This window comes from Plodia interpunctella, chromosome 23, assembly GCF_027563975.2.
Source record: "Plodia interpunctella isolate USDA-ARS_2022_Savannah chromosome 23, ilPloInte3.2, whole genome shotgun sequence".
NCBI classification, from domain to species: domain Eukaryota; kingdom Metazoa; phylum Arthropoda; class Insecta; order Lepidoptera; family Pyralidae; genus Plodia; species Plodia interpunctella.
Genome location: NC_071316.1, coordinates 5803631 through 5825087, shown reverse-complemented (window position 1 = coordinate 5825087; position 21457 = coordinate 5803631). Strand labels below are relative to the sequence as shown.

General features: G+C 30.6%; 1 protein-coding gene across 19 annotated transcripts in view; it reads left to right on the top strand.

Annotated features, from left to right (window-relative positions):
• The window catches only part of Cadps (Calcium-dependent secretion activator), a 59861-nt gene that overhangs the window by 17211 nt on the left and 21193 nt on the right, over positions 1-21457 (top strand). For 18 of the 19 annotated variants that reach the window (XM_053762951.2, XM_053762936.2, XM_053762946.2 and 15 more), the window contains exons 9-11: positions 17941-18098; positions 18700-18780; positions 21241-21410. In XM_053762951.2, coding sequence (XP_053618926.1) covers positions 17941-18098; positions 18700-18780; positions 21241-21410 — 409 coding nt within the window. The remainder of the gene's footprint in view (positions 1-17940; positions 18099-18699; positions 18781-21240; positions 21411-21457) is intronic. The other variant, XM_053762947.2, reaches the window with a different exon arrangement.

The following is a 21457-nucleotide window of genomic DNA, read 5'->3' as shown; positions in this document are numbered from 1 at the left end:
AATATCAGCATATCACACTTGAATATTGGAAAGTTAGAAATTTTACTACTATTTTTTAGATGATATTAAAAAATTCATCAAAATATGTTCTGGTTACTCAGGAACCTAGAACTCCGCAGATTATAAAACAACACTAGTATATCAACAAATAACAACAAGTATTTCAACCAGAACTCTAAAAAAAACATCAGCATATCACACTTGAATATTGGAATGTTAGAAATTTTACTACTATTTTTTTAGATGATATTCAAAAATTCTTAAAAATATGTTCTGGTTACCCAGGAACCTAGAACTCCGCGGATTATAAAACAACACTAGTATATCAACAAACAACAACAAGTATTTCAACCAGAACTCTAAAAAAAACATCAGCATATCACACTTGAATATTGGAATGTTAGAAATATTACTACTATTTTTTTAGATGATATTTAAAAATTCTTTAAAATATGTTCTGGTTACCCAGGAACCTAGAACTCCGCGGATTATAAAACAACACTAGTATATCAATAAATAACAACAAGTATTTCAATCAGAACTCTTAAAAAAATATCAGCATATCACACTTGAATATTGGAAAGTTAGAAATTTTACTACTATTTTTTAGATGATATTAAAAAATTCATCAAAATATGTTCTGGTTACTCAGGAACCTAGAACTCCGCAGATTATAAAACAACACTAGTATATCAACAAATAACAACAAGTATTTCAACCAGAACTCTAAAAAAAACATCAGCATATCACACTTGAATATTGGAATGTTAGAAATTTTACTACTATTTTTTTAGATGATATTCAATAATTCTTAAAAATATGTTCTGGTTACCAGGAACCTAGAACTCCGCGGATTATAAAACAACACTAGTATATCAATAAATAACAACAAGTATTTCAATCAGAACTCTTAAAAAAATATCAGCATATCACACTTGAATATTGGAAAGTTAGAAATTTTACTACTATTTTTTAGATGATATTAAAAAATTCATCAAAATATGTTCTGGTTACTCAGGAACCTAGAACTCCGCAGATTATAAAACAACACTAGTATATCAACAAATAACAACAAGTATTTCAACCAGAACTCTAAAAAAAACATCAGCATATCACACTTGAATATTGGAATGTTAGAAATTTTACTACTATTTTTTTAGATGATATTCAATAATTCTTAAAAATATGTTCTGGTTACCAGGAACCTAGAACTCCGCGGATTATAAAACAACACTAGTATATCAATAAATAACAACAAGTATTTCAATCAGAACTCTTAAAAAAATATCAGCATATCACACTTGAATATTGGAAAGTTAGAAATTTTACTAGATGATATTCGAAAATTCTTAAAAAAATGTTCTGGTTACCCAGGAACCTAGAACTCCGCGGATTATAAAACAACACTAGTATATCAATAATTATCAACAAGAATTTCAAGCAGAACTCTTTAAAAAATATCAGCATATCACACTTGAATATTGGAAAGTTAGAAATTTTACTAGATGATATTCGAAAAATCTTAAAAAAATGTTGTGGTTACCCAGTTACCTAGAAGTCCGCGGATTATAAAACAACACTAGTATATCAACAAAGAACAACAAGTATTTCAACCAGAACTCTAAAAAAACATCAGCATATCACACTTGAATATTGGAAAGTTAGAAATTTTACTACTATTTTTTAGATGATATTAAAAAATTCATCAAAATATGTTCTGGTTACTCAGGAACCTAGAACTCCGCAGATTATAAAACAACACTAGTATATCAACAAATAACAACAAGTATTTCAACCAGAACTCTAAAAAAAACATCAGCATATCACACTTGAATATTGGAATGTTAGAAATTTTACTACTATTTTTTTAGATGATATTCAATAATTCTTAAAAATATGTTCTGGTTACCCAGGAACCTAGAACTCCGCGGATTATAAAACAACACTAGTATATCAATAAATAACAACAAGTATTTCAATCAGAACTCTTAAAAAAATATCAGCATATCACACTTGAATATTGGAAAGTTAGAAATTTTACTAGATGATATTCGAAAATTCTTAAAAAAATGTTCTGGTTACCCAGGAACCTAGAACTCCACGGATTATAAAACAACACTAGTATATCAATAATTATCAACAAGAATTTCAACCAGAACTCTTTAAAAAATATCAGCATATCACACTTGAATATTGGAAAGTTAGAAATTTTACTAGATGATATTCGAAAAATCTTAAAAAAATGTTGTGGTTACCCAGGAACCTAGAACTCCGCGGATTATAAAACAACACTAGTATATCAACAAAGAACAACAAGTATTTCAACCAGAACTCTAAAAAAACATCAGCATATCACACTTGAATATTGGAAAGTTAGAAATTTTACTAGATGATATTCGAAAATTATTAAAAATATGTTCTGGTTACCCAGGAACCTAGAACTCCGCGGATTATAAAACAACACTAGTATATCAATAATTATCAACAAGAATTTCAACCAGAACTCTTTAAAAAATATCAGCATATCACACTTGAATATTGGAAAGTTAGAAATTTTACTAGATAATATTCGAAAAATCTTAAAAAAATGTTCTGGTTACCCAAGAACCTAGAACTCCGCGGATTATAAAACAACACTAGTATATCAACAAACAACAACAAGTATTTCAATCAGAACTCTTAAAAAAATATCAGCATATCACACTTGAATATTGGAAAGTTAGAAATTTTACTACTATTTTTTAGATGATATTAAAAAATTCATCAAAATATGTTCTGGTTACCCAGGAACCTAGAACTCCGCGGATTATAAAACAACACTAGTATATCAATAAATAATAACAAGTATTTCAATCAGAACTCTTAAAAAAATATCAGCATATCACACTTGAATATTGGAAAGTTAGAAATTTTACTACAATTTTTTTAGATGATATTCAAAAATTCTTAAAAATATGTTCTGGTTACCCAGGAACCTAGAACTCCGCGGATTATAAAACAACACTAGTATATCAACAAACAACAACAAGTATTTCATCCAGAACTCTAAAAAAAACATCAGCATATCACACTTGAATATTGGAAAGTTATTTTTTTAAGAGTTCTGATTGGAATACTTGTTGTTGTTTGTTGATATACTAGTGTTGTTTTATAATCCGCGGAGTTCTAGGTTCCAGGGTAACCAGAACATTTTTTTAAGATTTTTCGAATATCATATAGTAAAATTTATAATTTTCCAATATTCAAGTGTGATATGCTTATATTTTTTTAGAGTTCTGGTTGAAATACTTGTTATTATTTGTTGATATATTAGTGTTGTTTTATAATCCGCGGAGTTCTAGGTTCCTGGGTAAACACAACATTTTTTAAAGATTTTTCGAATATCATCTAGTAAAATTTCTAACTTTCCAATATTCAAGTGTGATATGCTGATATTTTTTTAAGAGTTCTGATTGAAATACTTGTTGTTATTTATTGATATACTAGTGTTGTTTTATAATCCGCGGAGTTCTAGGTTCCTGGGTAACCAGAACATATTTTTAAGAATTTTTGAATATCATCTAAAAAAATTGTAGTAAAATTTCTAACTTTCCAATATTCAAGTGTGATATGCTGATATTTTTTTAAGAGTTCTGATTGAAATACTTGTTATTATTTATTGATATACTAGTGTTGTTTTATAATCCGCGGAGTTCTAGGTTCCTGGGTAACCAGAACATATTTTGATGAATTTTTTAATATCATCTAAAAAATAGTAGTAAAATTTCTAACTTTCCAATATTCAAGTGTGATATGCTGATATTTTTTTAAGAGTTCTGATTGAAATACTTGTTGTTGTTTGTTGATATACTAGTGTTGTTTTATAATCCGCGGAGTTCTAGGTTCTTGGGTAACCAGAACATATTTTTAAGAATTTTCGAATATCATCTAGTAAAATTTCTAACTTTCTAATATTCAAGTGTGATATGCTGATATTTTTTAAAGAGTTCTGGTTGAAATACTTATTGTTCTTTGTTAATATACTAGTGTTGTTTTATAATCCGCGGAGTTCTAGGTTCCTAGGTAACCAGAACATATTTTTAAGAATTTTCGAATATCATCTAGTAAAATTTCTAACTTTCCAATATTCAAGTGTGATATGCTGATATTTTTTAAAGAGTTCTGGTTGAAATACTTATTGTTCTTTGTTGATATACTAGTGTTGTTTTATAATCCGCGGAGTTCTAGGTTCCTGGGTAACCACAACATTTTTTTAAGATTTTTCGAATATCATCTAGTAAAATTTCTAACTTTCCAATATTCAAGTGTGATATGCTGATGTTTTTTTTAGAGTTCTGGTTGAAATACTTGTTGTTGTTTGTTGATATACTAGTGTTGTTTTATAATCCGCGGAGTTCTAGGTTCCTGGGTAACCAGAACATATTTTTAAGAATTTTCGAATATCATCTCGTAAAATTTCTAACTTTCCAATATTCAAGTGTGATATGCAGATATTTTTTTAAGAGTTCTGATTGAAATACTTGTTGTTCTTTATTGATATACTAGTGTTGTTTTATAATCCGCGGAGTTCTAGGTTCCTGGGTAACCAGAACATATTTTTAAGATTTTTCGAATATCATCTAGTAAAATTTCTATCTTTCCAATATTCAAGTGTGATATGCTGATGTTTTTTTTAGAGTTCTAGTTGAAATACTTGTTGTTGTTTGTTGATATACTAGTGTTGTTTTATAATCCGCGGAGTTCTAGGTTCTTGGGTAACCAGAACATATTTTTAAGAATTTTTGAATATCATCTAAAAAAATAGTAGTAAAATTTCTATCTTTCCAATATTCAAGTGTGATATGCTGATATTTTTTTAAGAGTTCTGATTGAAATACTTGTTGTTATTTATTGATTTACTAGTGTTGTTTTATAATCCGCGGAGTTCTAGGTTCCTGGATAACCAGAACATATTTTAAGAATTTTTAATATCATCTAAAAAAATAGTAGTAAAATTTCTAACTTTCCAATATTCAAGTGTGATATGCTGATATTTTTTAAAGAGTTCTGGTTTAAATTCTTGTTGATAATTATTGATATACTAGTGTTGTTTTATAATCCGCGGAGTTCTAGGTTCCTGGGTAAGCAGAACATTTTTTTAAGATTTTTCGAATATCATCTAGTAAAATTTCTAACATTCCAATATTCAAGTGTGATATGCTGATGTTTTTTTTAGAGTTCTGGTTGAAATACTTGTTGTTGTTTGTTGATATACTAGTGTTGTTTTATAATCCGCGGAGTTCTAGGTTCCTAGGTAACCAGAACATATTTTTAAGAATTTTCGAATATCATCTAGTAAAATTTCTAACTTTCCAATATTCAAGTGTGATATGCTGATATTTTTTAAAGAGTTCTGGTTGAAATACTTATTGTTCTTTGTTGATATACTAGTGTTGTTTTATAATCCGCGGAGTTCTAGGTTCCTGGGTAACCACAACATTTTTTTAAGATTTTTCGAATATCATCTAGTAAAATTTCTAACTTTCCAATATTCAAGTGTGATATGCTGATGTTTTTTTTAGAGTTCTGGTTGAAATACTTGTTGTTGTTTGTTGATATACTAGTGTTGTTTTATAATCCGCGGAGTTCTAGGTTCCTGGGTAACCAGAACATATTTTTAAGAATTTTCGAATATCATCTAGTAAAATTTCTAACTTTCCAATATTCAAGTGTGATATGCTGATATTTTTTTAAGAGTTCTGATTGAAATACTTGTTATTATTTATTGATATACTAGTGTTGTTTTATAATCCGCGGAGTTCTAGGTTCCTGGGTAACCAGAACATATTTTTAAGAATTTTCGAATATCATCTCGTAAAATTTCTAACTTTCCAATATTCAAGTGTGATATGCAGATATTTTTTTAAGAGTTCTGATTCAAATACTTGTTGTTCTTTATTGATATACTAGTGTTGTTTTATAATCCGCGGAGTTCTAGGTTCCTGGGTAACCAGAACATATTTTTAAGATTTTTCGAATATCATCTAGTAAAATTTCTATCTTTCCAATATTCAAGTGTGATATGCTGATGTTTTTTTTAGAGTTCTAGTTGAAATACTTGTTGTTGTTTGTTGATATACTAGTGTTGTTTTATAATCCGCGGAGTTCTAGGTTCTTGGGTAACCAGAACATATTTTTAAGAATTTTTGAATATCATCTAAAAAAATAGTAGTAAAATTTCTATCTTTCCAATATTCAAGTGTGATATGCTGATATTTTTTTAAGAGTTCTGATTGAAATACTTGTTATTATTTATTGATATACTAGTGTTGTTTTATAATCCGCGGAGTTCTAGGTTCCTGGGTAACCAGAACATATTTTTAAGAATTTTCGAATATCATCTCGTAAAATTTCTAACTTTCCAATATTCAAGTGTGATATGCAGATATTTTTTTAAGAGTTCTGATTGAAATACTTGTTGTTCTTTATTGATATACTAGTGTTGTTTTATAATCCGCGGAGTTCTAGGTTCTTGGGTAACCAGAACATATTTTTAAGATTTTTCGAATATCATCTAGTAAAATTTCTATCTTTCCAATATTCAAGTGTGATATGCTGATGTTTTTTTTAGAGTTCTAGTTGAAATACTTGTTGTTGTTTGTTGATATACTAGTGTTGTTTTATAATCCGCGGAGTTCTAGGTTCTTGGGTAACCAGAACATATTTTTAAGAATTTTTGAATATCATCTAAAAAAATAGTAGTAAAATTTCTATCTTTCCAATATTCAAGTGTGATATGCTGATATTTTTTTAAGAGTTCTGATTGAAATACTTGTTATTATTTATTGATATACTAGTGTTGTTTTATAATCCGCGGAGTTCTAGGTTCCTGGGTAACCAGAACATATTTTTAAGAATTTTCGAATATCATCTCGTAAAATTTCTAACTTTCCAATATTCAAGTGTGATATGCAGATATTTTTTTAAGAGTTCTGATTGAAATACTTGTTGTTATTTATTGATATACTAGTGTTGTTTTATAATCCGCGGAGTTCTAGGTTCCTGGTAACCAGAACATATTTTTAAGAATTATTGAATATCATCTAAAAAAATAGTAGTAAAATTTCTAACATTCCAATATTCAAGTGTGATATGCTGATGTTTTTTTTAGAGTTCTGGTTGAAATACTTGTTGTTATTTGTTGATATACTAGTGTTGTTTTATAATCTGCGGAGTTCTAGGTTCCTGAGTAACCAGAACATATTTTGATGAATTTTTTAATATCATCTAAAAAATAGTAGTAAAATTTCTAACTTTCCAATATTCAAGTGTGATATGCTGATATTTTTTTAAGAGTTCTGATTGAAATACTTGTTGTTATTTATTGATATACTAGTGTTGTTTTATAATCCGCGGAGTTCTAGGTTCTTGGGTAACCAGAACATATTTTTAAGAATTTTTGAATATCATCTAAAAAAATAGTAGTAAAATTTCTATCTTTCCAATATTCAAGTGTGATATGCTGATATTTTTTTAAGAGTTCTGATTGAAATACTTGTTATTATTTATTGATATACTAGTGTTGTTTTATAATCCGCGGAGTTCTAGGTTCCTGGGTAACCAGAACATATTTTTAAGAATTTTCGAATATCATCTCGTAAAATTTCTAACTTTCCAATATTCAAGTGTGATATGCAGATATTTTTTTAAGAGTTCTGATTGAAATACTTGTTGTTCTTTATTGATATACTAGTGTTGTTTTATAATCCGCGGAGTTCTAGGTTCCTGGGTAACCAGAACATATTTTTAAGATTTTTCGAATATCATCTAGTAAAATTTCTAACTTTCCAATATTCAAGTGTGATATGCTGATGTTTTTTTTAGAGTTCTGGTTGAAATACTTGTTGTTGTTTGTTGATATACTAGTGTTGTTTTATAATCCGCGGAGTTCTAGGTTCCTGGGTAACCACAACATTTTTTTAAGATTTTTCGAATATCATCTAGTAAAATTTCTAACTTTCCAATATTCAAGTGTGATATGCTGATATTTTTTAAAGAGTTCTGGTTGAAATTCTTGTTGATAATTATTGATATACTAGTGTTGTTTTATAATCCGCGGAGTTCTAGGTTCCTGGGTAACCAGAACATTTTTTTAAGATTTTTCGAATATCGTCTAGTAAAATTTCTAACTTTCCAATATTCAAGTGTGATATGCTGATATTTTTTAAAGAGTTCTGGTTGAAATACTTGTTGTTATTTATTGATATACTAGTGTTGTTTTATAATCCGCGGAGTTCTAGGTTCCTGGGTAACCAGAACATTTTTTTAAGTTTTTTCGAATATCAGCTAGTAAAATTTCTAACTTTCCAATATTCAAGTGTGATATGCAGATATTTTTTAAAGAGTTCTGGTTGAAATTCTTGTTGATAATTATTGATATACTAGTGTTGTTTTATAATCCGCGGAGTTCTAGGTTGCTGGGTAAGCAGAACATTTTTTTAAGATTTTTCGAATATCATCTAGTAAAATTTCTAACTTTCCAATATTCAAGTGTGATATGCTGATGTTTTTTTTAGAGTTCTGGTTGAAATACTTGTTGTTGTTTGTTGATATACTAGTGTTGTTTTATAATCCGCGGAGTTCTAGGTACTTGGGTAACCACAACATTTTTTTAAGATTTTTCGAATATCATCTAGTAAAATTTCTAACTTTCCAATATTCAAGTGTGATATGCTGATGTTTTTTTTATAGTTCTGGTTGAAATACTTGTTGTTATTTATTGATATACTAGTGTTGTTTTATAATCCGCGGAGTTCTAGGTTCCTGGGTAACCAGAACATTTTTTTAAGTTTTTTCGAATATCAGCTAGTAAAATTTCTAACTTTCCAATATTCAAGTGTGATATGCTGATATTTTTTAAAGAGTTCTGGTTGAAATTCGTGTTGATAATTATTGATATACTAGTGTTGTTTTATAATCCGCGGAGTTCTAGGTTCCTGGGTAACCAGAACATATTTTTAATAATTTTCGAATATCATCTAGTAAAATTTCTAACTTTCCAATATTCAAGTGTGATATGCTGATGTTTTTTTTAGAGTTCTGGTTGAAATACTTGTTGTTCTTTGTTGATATACTAGTGTTGTTTTATAATCCGCGGACTTCTAGGTAACTGGGTAACCACAACATTTTTTTAAGATTTTTCGAATATCATCTAGTAAAATTTCTAACTTTCCAATATTCAAGTGTGATATGCTGATATTTTTTAAAGAGTTCTGGTTGAAATTCTTGTTGATAATTATTGATATACTAGTGTTGTTTTATAATCCGCGGAGTTCTAGGTTCCTGGGTAACCAGAACATTTTTTTAAGATTTTTCGAATATCATCTAGTAAAATTTCTAACTTTCCAATATTCAAGTGTGATATGCTGATATTTTTTAAAGAGTTCTGGTTGAAATACTTGTTGTTATTTATTGATATACTAGTGTTGTTTTATAATCCGCGGAGTTCTAGGTTCCTGGGTAACCAGAACATTTTTTTAAGTTTTTTCGAATATCAGCTAGTAAAATTTCTAACTTTCCAATATTCAAGTGTGATATGCAGATATTTTTTAAAGAGTTCTGGTTGAAATTCTTGTTGATAATTATTGATATACTAGTGTTGTTTTATAATCCGCGGAGTTCTAGGTTGCTGGGTAAGCAGAACATTTTTTTAAGATTTTTCGAATATCATCTAGTAAAATTTCTAACTTTCCAATATTCAAGTGTGATATGCTGATATTTTTTAAAGAGTTTTGGTTGAAATACTTGTTGTTCTTTGTTGATATACTAGTGTTGTTTTATAATCCGCGAAGTTCTAGGTACTTGGGTAACCACAACATTTTTTTAAGATTTTTCGAATATCATCTAGTAAAATTTCTAACTTTCCAATATTCAAGTGTGATATGCTGATATTTTTTAAAGAGTTCTGGTTGAAATTCTTGTTGATAATTATTGATATACTAGTGTTGTTTTATAATCCGCGGAGTTCTAGGTTCCTGGGTAACCAGAACATTTTTTTAAGATTTTTCGAATATCATCTAGTAAAATTTCTAACTTTCCAATATTCAAGTGTGATATGCTGATATTTTTTAAAGAGTTCTGGTTGAAATACTTGTTGTTTTTTATTGATATACTAGTGTTGTTTTATAATCCGCGGAGTTCTAGGTTCCTGGGTAACCAGAACATTTTTTTAAGTTTTTTCGAATATCAGCTAGTAAAATTTCTAACTTTCCAATATTCAAGTGTGATATGCTGATATTTTTTAAAGAGTTCTGGTTGAAATTCTTATTGATAATTATTGATATACTAGTGTTGTTTTATAATCCGCGGAGTTCTAGGTTGCTGGGTAAGCAGAACATTTTTTTAAGATTTTTCGAATATCATCTAGTAAAATTTCTAACTTTCCAATATTCAAGTGTGATATGCTGATATTTTTTAAAGAGTTCTGGTTGAAATTCATGTTGATAATTATTGATATACTAGTGTTGTTTTATAATCCGCGGAGTTCTAGGTTCCTGGGTAACCAGAACATATTTTTAAGAATTTTTGAATATCATCTAAAAAAATAGTAGTAAAATTTCTAACATTCCAATATTCAAGTGTGATATGCTGATGTTTTTTTTAGAGTTCTGGTTGAAATACTTGTTGTTATTTGTTGATATACTAGTGTTGTTTTATAATCTGCGGAGTTCTAGGTTCCTGAGTAACCAGAACATATTTTGATGAATTTTTTAATATCATCTAAAAAAATAGTAGTAAAATTTCTAACTTTCCAATATTCAAGTGTGATATGCTGATATTTTTTTAAGAGTTTTGATTGAAATACTTGTTGTTGTTTGTTGATATACTAGTGTTGTTTTATAATCCGCGGAGTTCTAGGTTCCTGGATAACCAGAACATATTTTAAGAATTTTTAATATCATCTAAAAAAATAGTAGTAAAATTTCTAACTTTCCAATATTCAAGTGTGATATGCTGATATTTTTTAAAGAGTTCTGGTTTAAATTCTTGTTGATAATTATTGATATACTAGTGTTGTTTTATAATCCGCGGAGTTCTAGGTTCCTGGGTAAGCAGAACATTTTTTTAAGATTTTTCGAATATCATCTAGTAAAATTTCTAACATTCCAATATTCAAGTGTGATATGCTGATGTTTTCTTTAGAGTTCTGGTTGAAATACTTGTTGTTGTTTGTTGATATACTAGTGTTGTTTTATAATCCACGGAGTTCTAGGTTCCTGGGTAACCAGAACATATTTTTAAGAATTTTCGAATATCATCTAGTTAAATTTTTAACTTTCCAATATTCAAGTGTGATATGCTGATGTTTTTTTTATAGTTCTGGTTGAAATACTTGTTGTTATTTATTGATATACTAGTGTTGTTTTATAATCCGCGGAGTTCTAGGTTCCTGGGTAACCAGAACATTTTTTTAAGTTTTTTCGAATATCAGCTAGTGAAATTTCTAACTTTCCAATATTCAAGTGTGATATGCAGATATTTTTTAAAGAGTTCTGGTTGAAATTCTTGTTGATAATTATTGATATACTAGTGTTGTTTTATAATCCGCGGAGTTCTAGGTTCCTGAGTAACCAGAACATATTTTGATGAATTTTTTAATATCATCTAAAAAAATAGTAGTAAAATTTCTAACTTTCCAATATTCAAGTGTGATATGCTGATATTTTTTTAAGAGTTCTGATTGAAATACTTGTTGTTCTTTATTGACATACTAGTGTTGTTTTATAATCCGCGGAGTTCTAGGTTCCTGGGTAACCAGAACATATTTTTAAGAATTTTTGAATATCATCTAAAAAAATAGTAGTAAAATTTCTAACATTCCAATATTCAAGTGTGATATGCTGATGTTTTTTTTAGAGTTCTGGTTGAAATACTTGTTGTTGTTTGTTGATATACTAGTGTTGTTTTATAATCCGCGGAGTTCTAGGTTCCTGGGTAACCAGAACATATTTTTAAGAATTTTCGAATATCATCTAGTTAAATTTTTAACTTTCCAATATTCAAGTGTGATATGCTGATGTTTTTTTTATAGTTCTGGTTGAAATACTTGTTGTTATTTATTGATATACTAGTGTTGTTTTATAATCCGCGGAGTTCTAGGTTCCTGGGTAACCAGAACATTTTTTTAAGTTTTTTCGAATATCAGCTAGTAAAATTTCTAACTTTCCAATATTCAAGTGTGATATGCAGATATTTTTTAAAGAGTTCTGGTTGAAATTCTTGTTGATAATTATTGATATACTAGTGTTGTTTTATAATCCGCGGAGTTCTAGGTTCCTGGGTAACCAGAACATTTTTTTAAGATTTTTCGAATATCATCTAGTAAAATTTCTAACTTTCCAATATTCAAGTGTGATATGCTGATATTTTTTAAAGAGTTCTGGTTGAAATACTTGTTGTTATTTATTGATATACTAGTGTTGTTTTATAATCCGCGGAGTTCAAGGTTCCTGGGTAACCAGAACATTTTTTTAAGTTTTTTCGAATATCAGCTAGTAAAATTTCTAACTTTCCAATATTCAAGTGTGATATGCAGATATTTTTTAAAGAGTTCTGGTTGAAATTCTTGTTGATAATTATTGATATACTAGTGTTGTTTTATAATCCGCGGAGTTCTAGGTTGCTGGGTAAGCAGAACATTTTTTTAAGATTTTTCGAATATCATCTAGTAAAATTTCTAACTTTCCAATATTCAAGTGTGATATGCTGATATTTTTTAAAGAGTTCTGGTTGAAATTCGTGTTGATAATTATTGATATACTAGTGTTATTTTATAATCCGCGGAGTTCTAGGTTCCTGGGTAACCAGAACATATTTTTAAGAATTTTTGAATATCATCTAAAAAAATAGTAGTAAAATTTCTAACATTCCAATATTCAAGTGTGATATGCTGATGTTTTTTTTAGAGTTCTGGTTGAAATACTTGTTGTTATTTGTTGATATACTAGTGTTGTTTTATAATCTGCGGAGTTCTAGGTTCCTGAGTAACCAGAACATATTTTGATGAATTTTTTAATATCATCTAAAAAAATAGTAGTAAAATTTCTAACTTTCCAATATTCAAGTGTGATATGCTGATATTTTTTTAAGAGTTTTGATTGAAATACTTGTTGTTGTTTATTGATATACTAGTGTTGTTTTATAATCCGCGGAGTTCTAGGTTCTTGGGTAACCAGAACATATTTTTAAGAATTTTTGAATATCATCTAAAAAAATAGTAGTAAAATTTCTAACTTTCCAATATTCAAGTGTGATATGCTGATATTTTTTAAAGAGTTCTGGTTGAAATTCTTGTTGATAATTATTGATATACTAGTGTTGTTTTATAATCCGCGGAGTTCTAGGTTCCTGGGTAACCAGAACATTTTTTTAAGATTTTTCGAATATCATCTAGTAAAATTTCTAACTTTCCAATATTCAAGTGTGATATGCTGATATTTTTTAAAGAGTTCTGGTTGAAATACTTGTTGTTATTTATTGATATACTAGTGTTGTTTTATAATCCGCGGAGTTCTAGGTTCCTGGGTAACCAGAACATATTTTTAAGAATTTTTGAATATCATCTAAAAAAATAGTAGTAAAATTTCTAACATTCCAATATTCAAGTGTGATATGCTGATGTTTTTTTTAGAGTTCTGGTTGAAATACTTGTTGTTATTTGTTGATATACTAGTGTTGTTTTATAATCTGCGGAGTTCTAGGTTCCTGAGTAACCAGAACATATTTTGATGATTTTTTTAATATCATCTAAAAAAATAGTAGTAAAATTTCTAACTTTCCAATATTCAAGTGTGATATGCTGATATTTTTTTAAGAGTTTTGATTGAAATACTTGTTGTTGTTTGTTGATATACTAGTGTTGTTTTATAATCCGCGGAGTTCTAGGTTCTTGGGTAACCAGAACATATTTTTAAGAATTTTTGAATATCATCTAAAAAAATAGTAGTAAAATTTCTAACTTTCCAATATTCAAGTGTGATATGCTGATATTTTTTTAAGAGTTCTGATTGAAATACTTGTTGTTATTTATTGATTTACTAGTGTTGTTTTATAATCCGCGGAGTTCTAGGTTCGAAATGAAATGAAATGAAATGAAATGAAATTTATTTACACAAAGCACGGTACAAATAGATGTTACAGAACTTGTGGGTACTATGACATGCTTCGCCAAAAATATGGCATGTAAATATAAGTGTGTTTTAATAAATTTATATCTATGAATTTAATTTAATTATTCTACAATTACTCATAAAAAAAATAATAATAATTATTTTTTTTATGAGTAATTCCTGGATAACCAGAACATATTTTAAGAATTTTTAATATCATCTAAAAAAATAGTAGTAAAATTTCTAACTTTCCAATATTCAAGTGTGATATGCTGATATTTTTTAAAGAGTTCTGGTTTAAATTCTTGTTGATAATTATTGATATACTAGTGTTGTTTTATAATCCGCGGAGTTCTAGGTTCCTGGGTAAGCAGAACATTTTTTTAAGATTTTTCGAATATCATCTAGTAAAATTTCTAACATTCCAATATTCAAGTGTGATATGCTGATGTTTTTTTTAGAGTTCTGATTGAAATACTTGTTGTTGTTTGTTGATATACTAGTGTTGTTTTATAATCCGCGGAGTTCTAGGTTCCTGGGTAACCAGAACATATTTTTAAGAATTTTCGAATATCATCTAGTTAAATTTTTAACTTTCCAATATTCAAGTGTGATATGCTGATGTTTTTTTTATAGTTCTGGTTGAAATACTTGTTGTTATTTATTGATATACTAGTGTTGTTTTATAATCCGCGGAGTTCTAGGTTCCTGGGTAACCAGAACATTTTTTTAAGTTTTTTCGAATATCAGCTAGTAAAATTTCTAACTTTCCAATATTCAAGTGTGATATGCTGATATTTTTTAAAGAGTTCTGGTTGAAATTCTTATTCGTATTTATTGATATACTAGTGTTGTTTTATAATCCGCGGAGTTCTAGGTTCCTGGGTAACCAGAACATTTTTTTAAGATTATTCGAATATCATCTAGTAAAATTTCTAATTTTCTAATATTCAAGTGTGATATACTAACTACTATTTTTTCTGGGAATAGAGCTCGGAGAAAAATGCTGATTGTGTTTTTCAATATTTTACTACTCTTGAAATTACGTTTATCGTCGATCCAAAACCTTTTGATATATTTGTGTTATTTCGGCATTTCTCCAAATAACCTTCTAATTTACTATGGTGCTATTTTGTTACATGGCGTTTTTCTTTTTTGGTGATATATTTATTTATTCATTTAATTTCATTTTTGAAACTATTTTTTATATGATTACTATCAATATAGTAAGCATTGAGCAAAATATTATTCTTTTTTATAGTAGCATGTCGTCGATATATATATAAACTTTGATATATTTTTTTTTACTTTAATAATGCAGAACTATTTATAATATATATGAGGAACTATTTATATATCCCGTGTTTATCGATTTTGATTATTTAATATTAGTTTTTTAGAAAATGATATGCTACCGGAACTTAGCATATCATTTTTTCAAAAATTTTTTTTTATTGATAAACGCCAGAACTATTCTTGAAATGTGTCAGGAACTATAGAACTCATGTGGATGCAATTAGAACTCCAATGAAACTTTGATATTCTATAACTTGGTATGCCAAGTTCACAGACACAGAAATCAAAACATAATGTCTCATGAATCACAATTTGTGTACAGTAGTTGAATAAGTAAATCAGAAGCGGACCCAGGTGTTGCTCAAAATACTTATCAAGAAAACACTCGTATTTTGTCACAAAACTATCGACAGTAATGATCAAAATTACATCTTTGTTCGTAAGTACACTAGGGAACGAAATAAAGTCCAAACCACTCCTGATTTAATCAATGTTACATGTACCTGTGTGTGCCTGCATCTGTCTCACTGTCTGTGTTTCTGTCCCTTTCTCTCACGACATGTCTCTCTCACACATCCCAGGAATAACAGGTATCACTCGAGGCTTCATTGTTTCCTATTGTTTCATTATCGCTTCTGTTATGTGCTGATGCTTGATTGTTATATATAAAGACCTTTGTATTATTATTGCATGTTGACTCATCTTCAATTATCAATTTAATAATATAACTAAATTATTATTTATTACGACAAATCACGCAGATTGAGCTAGCCACAAAGTAAGTTCGAGACTTATGTTATGGGACACTAACTCAACGATACTATATTTTATAACAAATACATGTATAGATAAACATCCAAGACCCGGGCCAATCAGAAAATCATTTTCCATCATGACCCGACCGGGGATCGAACCCGGGACCTGCTCACTGCGTCACCGAGGTCGTTTACTACTTATAACTAATAGTCGTCGAATACTTATAACTAAATACTTACTTACTTTATTTTTCAAATATACCTACTACCTATTACACTTACAATTTTATTATTTACGTCTCTTGTTGGAGTTGCAAAAATGTTCTATAGAAATCAATAAAATTTACATTACAATGCTGACTTCTACAATGTGACGAACTTCAAAATTAGTAGGCTAGTTTGCTGTTGCGAGGTAGGTAAATAGAATTCTAACATAACACAACATATTTAGGGAACTTTCTTGATCATTAGTAGTTGATTTATTTGGATTTACTTTTACTAGTATTAAAAGTTAAGTAGCCAATTGAATTTTATAATCGCATGTTCCACCTACCTACCCACCTAAAAACTAAATATTCACTCAAGTAACAACAGTTTCAAATACAAAATTTATGTTATCACTATAATCTTCCTTCATTGGATTAACAAGAAAACTAGTAGTTTTAATTACTTTTAATATATCTTTTAATATAAGTTTTTTATTTCAATTTATGTACATTTCATCTTAAGCTATTTGTTAAAATTACAAATTAAAAATAAAATAATAAATATTAAATTAATTTAAATAAAAAATTGACACTAAATCGCCGTCGTCGTGCGGTAAAGTTCCCAGAAGGCTGGCGATATTTCCTCTTTGTATGGCCAAACTCAAACGTTGACCAAAATAGTCACCAGCCTTTGGGTCTCCCAGAGACATCGACCAGGTGTGCGGAAATTTCTTTGTAAAGGGATTTTGCATCCGCATCCCAAGGTCCCAGGGTCTCTACAGCAAAAGGCGTAAATATGTATGGCTCTCCCAGAGATTCATATTTACGCCTTTTGCCGGACTCTGCCCCCAACGCAGCCGCACCAGCCTTACAGGCAGTCGTTGCTACGTGGGATGGAGCTACTGTATCCGCGCACGTCGCATCCCACACCAACGACCGCCCATTTTCCCACGGAATGGGTGTCATGCCGTCAGGCCTCTTACCGTCATCTCTTGAAATGGCAGTAGGCTCTAGGACTGCTGCTTTTAATATTATATATTCGTTGATATAGGTATCAATAAATATAAGTATTAAAAGTAAAAACCACATTACAACATTTACAACTATGGTCATTCATACATTGGTCATTGGTATATAAACTTTTAGCGTTGCAAAAAAGAAGCAATTTATGCAATAGTTTTGCAAATCTTATCGAAACCATAGATGTAAACAAAATTATTTTATTTGTGGATACGTATATCAAAGATAAAATTTAAAATTTTTAACTTTAATAATGAACCATCTACATTGGTGTATTTTTAGCAAAAAGACAACACAATTTCTGTTATTATTGATTTAATGCTTTAAATAACTAAAATTACTGACAAGTCAAAATTTTATAGCACTTTTTTTAATTTCGATGTACCTATTTTTTAATCTTAATTTAATTCTATTCATTTACCTAAAAATTTTCTATACAAATCAGCGAAAGGAATTTCCACAGAAAATCTTTCGCGATTCATACACACCTGGTTGTTATCGATCATTTCTTCCCAGGGATTCCCGGAGACGACGAGTCCAAGAGGCCAAGTCGAGCTCAGCAGCAGAGCCTCAATGCTGAGTGCATCCTCAGCAAGGAGCAGCTCTACGACATGTTCCAGCAGATCCTCGGGGTCAAGAAGTTTGAACACCAGCTGCTTTTCAATGCTCTTTTGGTGCGTTATCATTTTCAACTTTAACGCGCGTCATATGCTTTTTAAACTTTAAAAGTTCTAGTGACGATAACTACAGCACTACACTTGGTGGCGCCGTTTTAAATTTAAAGTCACATCGTGCCACCATTGGCAGTGGTCACGGCGAGTCTGACGGGCCGAGAATAGGACTAAATTATGTCCTCCTCGTGGATGTCGTACGAGGCGACTAAGAATTAAACGCTTTTAACAGTTTGCTTGCTTTTAAAAAGCGGATTGACTTCAGACCATTGTGGTCATAAAACCACAGTGGAAACTTCAAAAATTGTATAGTTTATTTGTCAAGCGAAACTAGTTATATTTTAATCGAGAACGTGGTGACATGAGAAAAACAACTTTTATCATGTCTGAAATTCAAATTCAAAATTCTTTATTGAATTTAGGATGATATAAGCATCACTTATTGACGTCGAAAAAATTACTTAAACTAAGTCTACTGCCGGCTTCCAAGACTTTCAAGACATACTTGTTATCTTATTTTGGTGAAATCGAATGATGACTAAATTAAATGTAATCTAAATTAACCAAAAAATATACTTTAAAAATTATATATTAATTATTATAGTTGGACTCAGCAGACGAGCAGGCTGCAGCCATCAGGAGGGAGCTAGACGGAAGAATGCAGAAAGTCAATGAGATGGAAAGGGTAACATTAAGTTATCTGATATATTTTTTATGATAGATATGAACAATGCCTTTGCATACCTAGAACGGCTAGAACTATATACATATATATTAATCAGTGAAAACAACTTCTGAACTATAATTACATTCTAGTACTTATTCCACAGATTATACAGGGTGTTACTTTGCATTCTTGCCATATTCACAGAGGTTGTTATATTACTGATTCTGAACACAAATCAATTAAAAAAACATGATCAAAAGTTAGGTAATTTTTTTAAGAATATTTTATTTAATCGACATTATGTTATGAACAACACTTATTATCGAAACATATGCACATCACTAGTCCGTCGGCAAACTTAAGTACATAAGTCGGCAAAAAAAGCTCCGCCCCTTTTCTTTGTGCGGCGTAAACGCCGACCGACGACGGCCAGCCATCCCCGCAACCCCGCAACGCACCACCACCCCGCCCCAGTCTATTCGCGACGCCGACGCACGGCGGATGTCAAGATTTCGCTCGCTCCGCTCGCTCTGCCCGGTCCGTGTTGTTTAAGTTGCGTATCACAATCAAATCAAGAAAATGACTGAAGCGTATACCAACCACGAGTTGGTGGAAATGGTGCGCTTGTATGCCATATGTGGTGACAGTTTGCGGCAAGCCGTGAATATGTTTCCACATCAAAGGAGGCCGACCCGCCAGGTTATGCTTGCGGCCACACAGCGATTGAGAGACTTTCGTCAGTTTGACGTCCCAAGACACGCGCAAGCTCGAGGCAGTGTAGGGCTTACTGTAGAGTTGCAGGAATTAATTCTAGACTACTTCGAAGTAGAGCCCCGTGCCAGTACCCGTGAGGCAGGACGACACTTCCATGTGAGCCACGTGACAGTGTGGAGACTATTGAAAAGTGAACAGAAACACCCGTTTCACTTTAGAAAAGTACAAGATCTGCTCCCACAGGATAATAATGCACGAATCACATTTTGTCGCTGGCTGCTAGACAACCGAAACGCCAACATTTTGTGGACAGACGAAAGTTTGTTCACAAGAGTTGGTGTATTCAATATCCATAATGAGCACTGGTGGAGTTATCGGGATGAAAACCCCAGAAAAATAAAAAGACACTCTTTTCAACACCGATTTGGTTTAAATGTCTGGGCTGGCATAATAGACGGACATTTACTCGGACCTTATTTTATTGAGGGCCGTCTTACCGGCTCAACGTACCTGGAGTTGCTGGATCACGTTATAAACGAGATGCTAGATGACGTTCCTCTCGCTTCCCTGCAAAACTTTTATTACCAACAGGATGGTGCTCCTCCACATTTTGCAATCCAAGTGCGTGAATACCTGACCCGCAAGTTCGGTAATAACTGGATCGGGCGTGAAGGTCCAGTAAACTGGCCAGCACGGTCCCCGGACCTAACTCCATTCGATTATTATTTGTGGGGTGATGTTAAACGTTTGGTGTACACTGAAGAAATCAACAGTGTTGAAGTGTTACGCGAACGAATCGTTTCAGCATTCGATAAACTGAAACAGGATTTGTACGTTTTACGAAAACTAAAACGAAATTCTTTACGCCGTGCAAGACTGTGCATTCGTGAAAATGGTGAGCACTTCGAACAATTACTTAGAAAGACTTAGATTTTTTTACTTAGATTAATTTAGTGTTGTAAATAGACGAATCAATTGTAAATAGGATGATTTCAGCTTTTTAACTACGCCAAAAATACCTAATTTATAAAAACAAAAATAAGTTTTAACTTTTTGATCTCTGAAGAAATGAGGGATAATGTAATAAAAAAATAAAACTAATTAATTAAAAATAGGTATTTCTGTCGGTCCTAAGCCCGTAAAGTAGGAAGGGAAATCTGAAATTATTCATTTACATGCGCTGTTTCGGGTGATTTCGGCCGTGCCAGACGGCCACGCCCACTAGATTTATTCCTATTGCGACTTATGAATGCACTCGAAAAAATTGGTTTATTCCTCAGTGTCCTGTAAATTTAAGTTTATTGATTACTCAGCCTGCGTTATTCTAGGATGTCTCAAATTAAACTAAACTGATTGGTATTGGTTAGTACTATTAGCTGTGTGAATATGGCAAGAATGCAAATTAACACCCTGTATAATACTTCCAGTACTTATTCTGAACTTGAAAGTATCTATACAGTCGTAAAACTAATGTATTAACTCGGTTTCCACGTAGATATATTACTAGTTTTTCATGTCATCCATATAAAGCCCCGGCTGATACATAGCATATATATATATATAGCAGCTAGCAATGATTTTGCCAAAATGTATCTTGTGCACAACAGACGCTTACGGCTTACCTTAACTATTGAAGCAAAGAAATTTGATTTAAAAGAATTATTTATTTTACATATAACATTCAACAGTTAATCAGTCACAGCACAGATGATACAAGTTTACATGATATCAACATATTAAAAAATCCAAATGATATAATTTCAGAACCGCAAGCTAATGCCCAAATTCGTGCTGAAAGAGATGGAATCACTCTACATCGAAGAACTGAAGTCTTCGATCAACCTCCTCATGGCCAATTTGGAGTCCTTGCCCGTGTCGAAGGGCGGCGCAGACTCCAAATATGGCTTGCACAAAATCAAGCGGTATAATCACAGGTCAGTATCATGTAGAAACAATTAGGCTTTAAATATTGGGATCGACG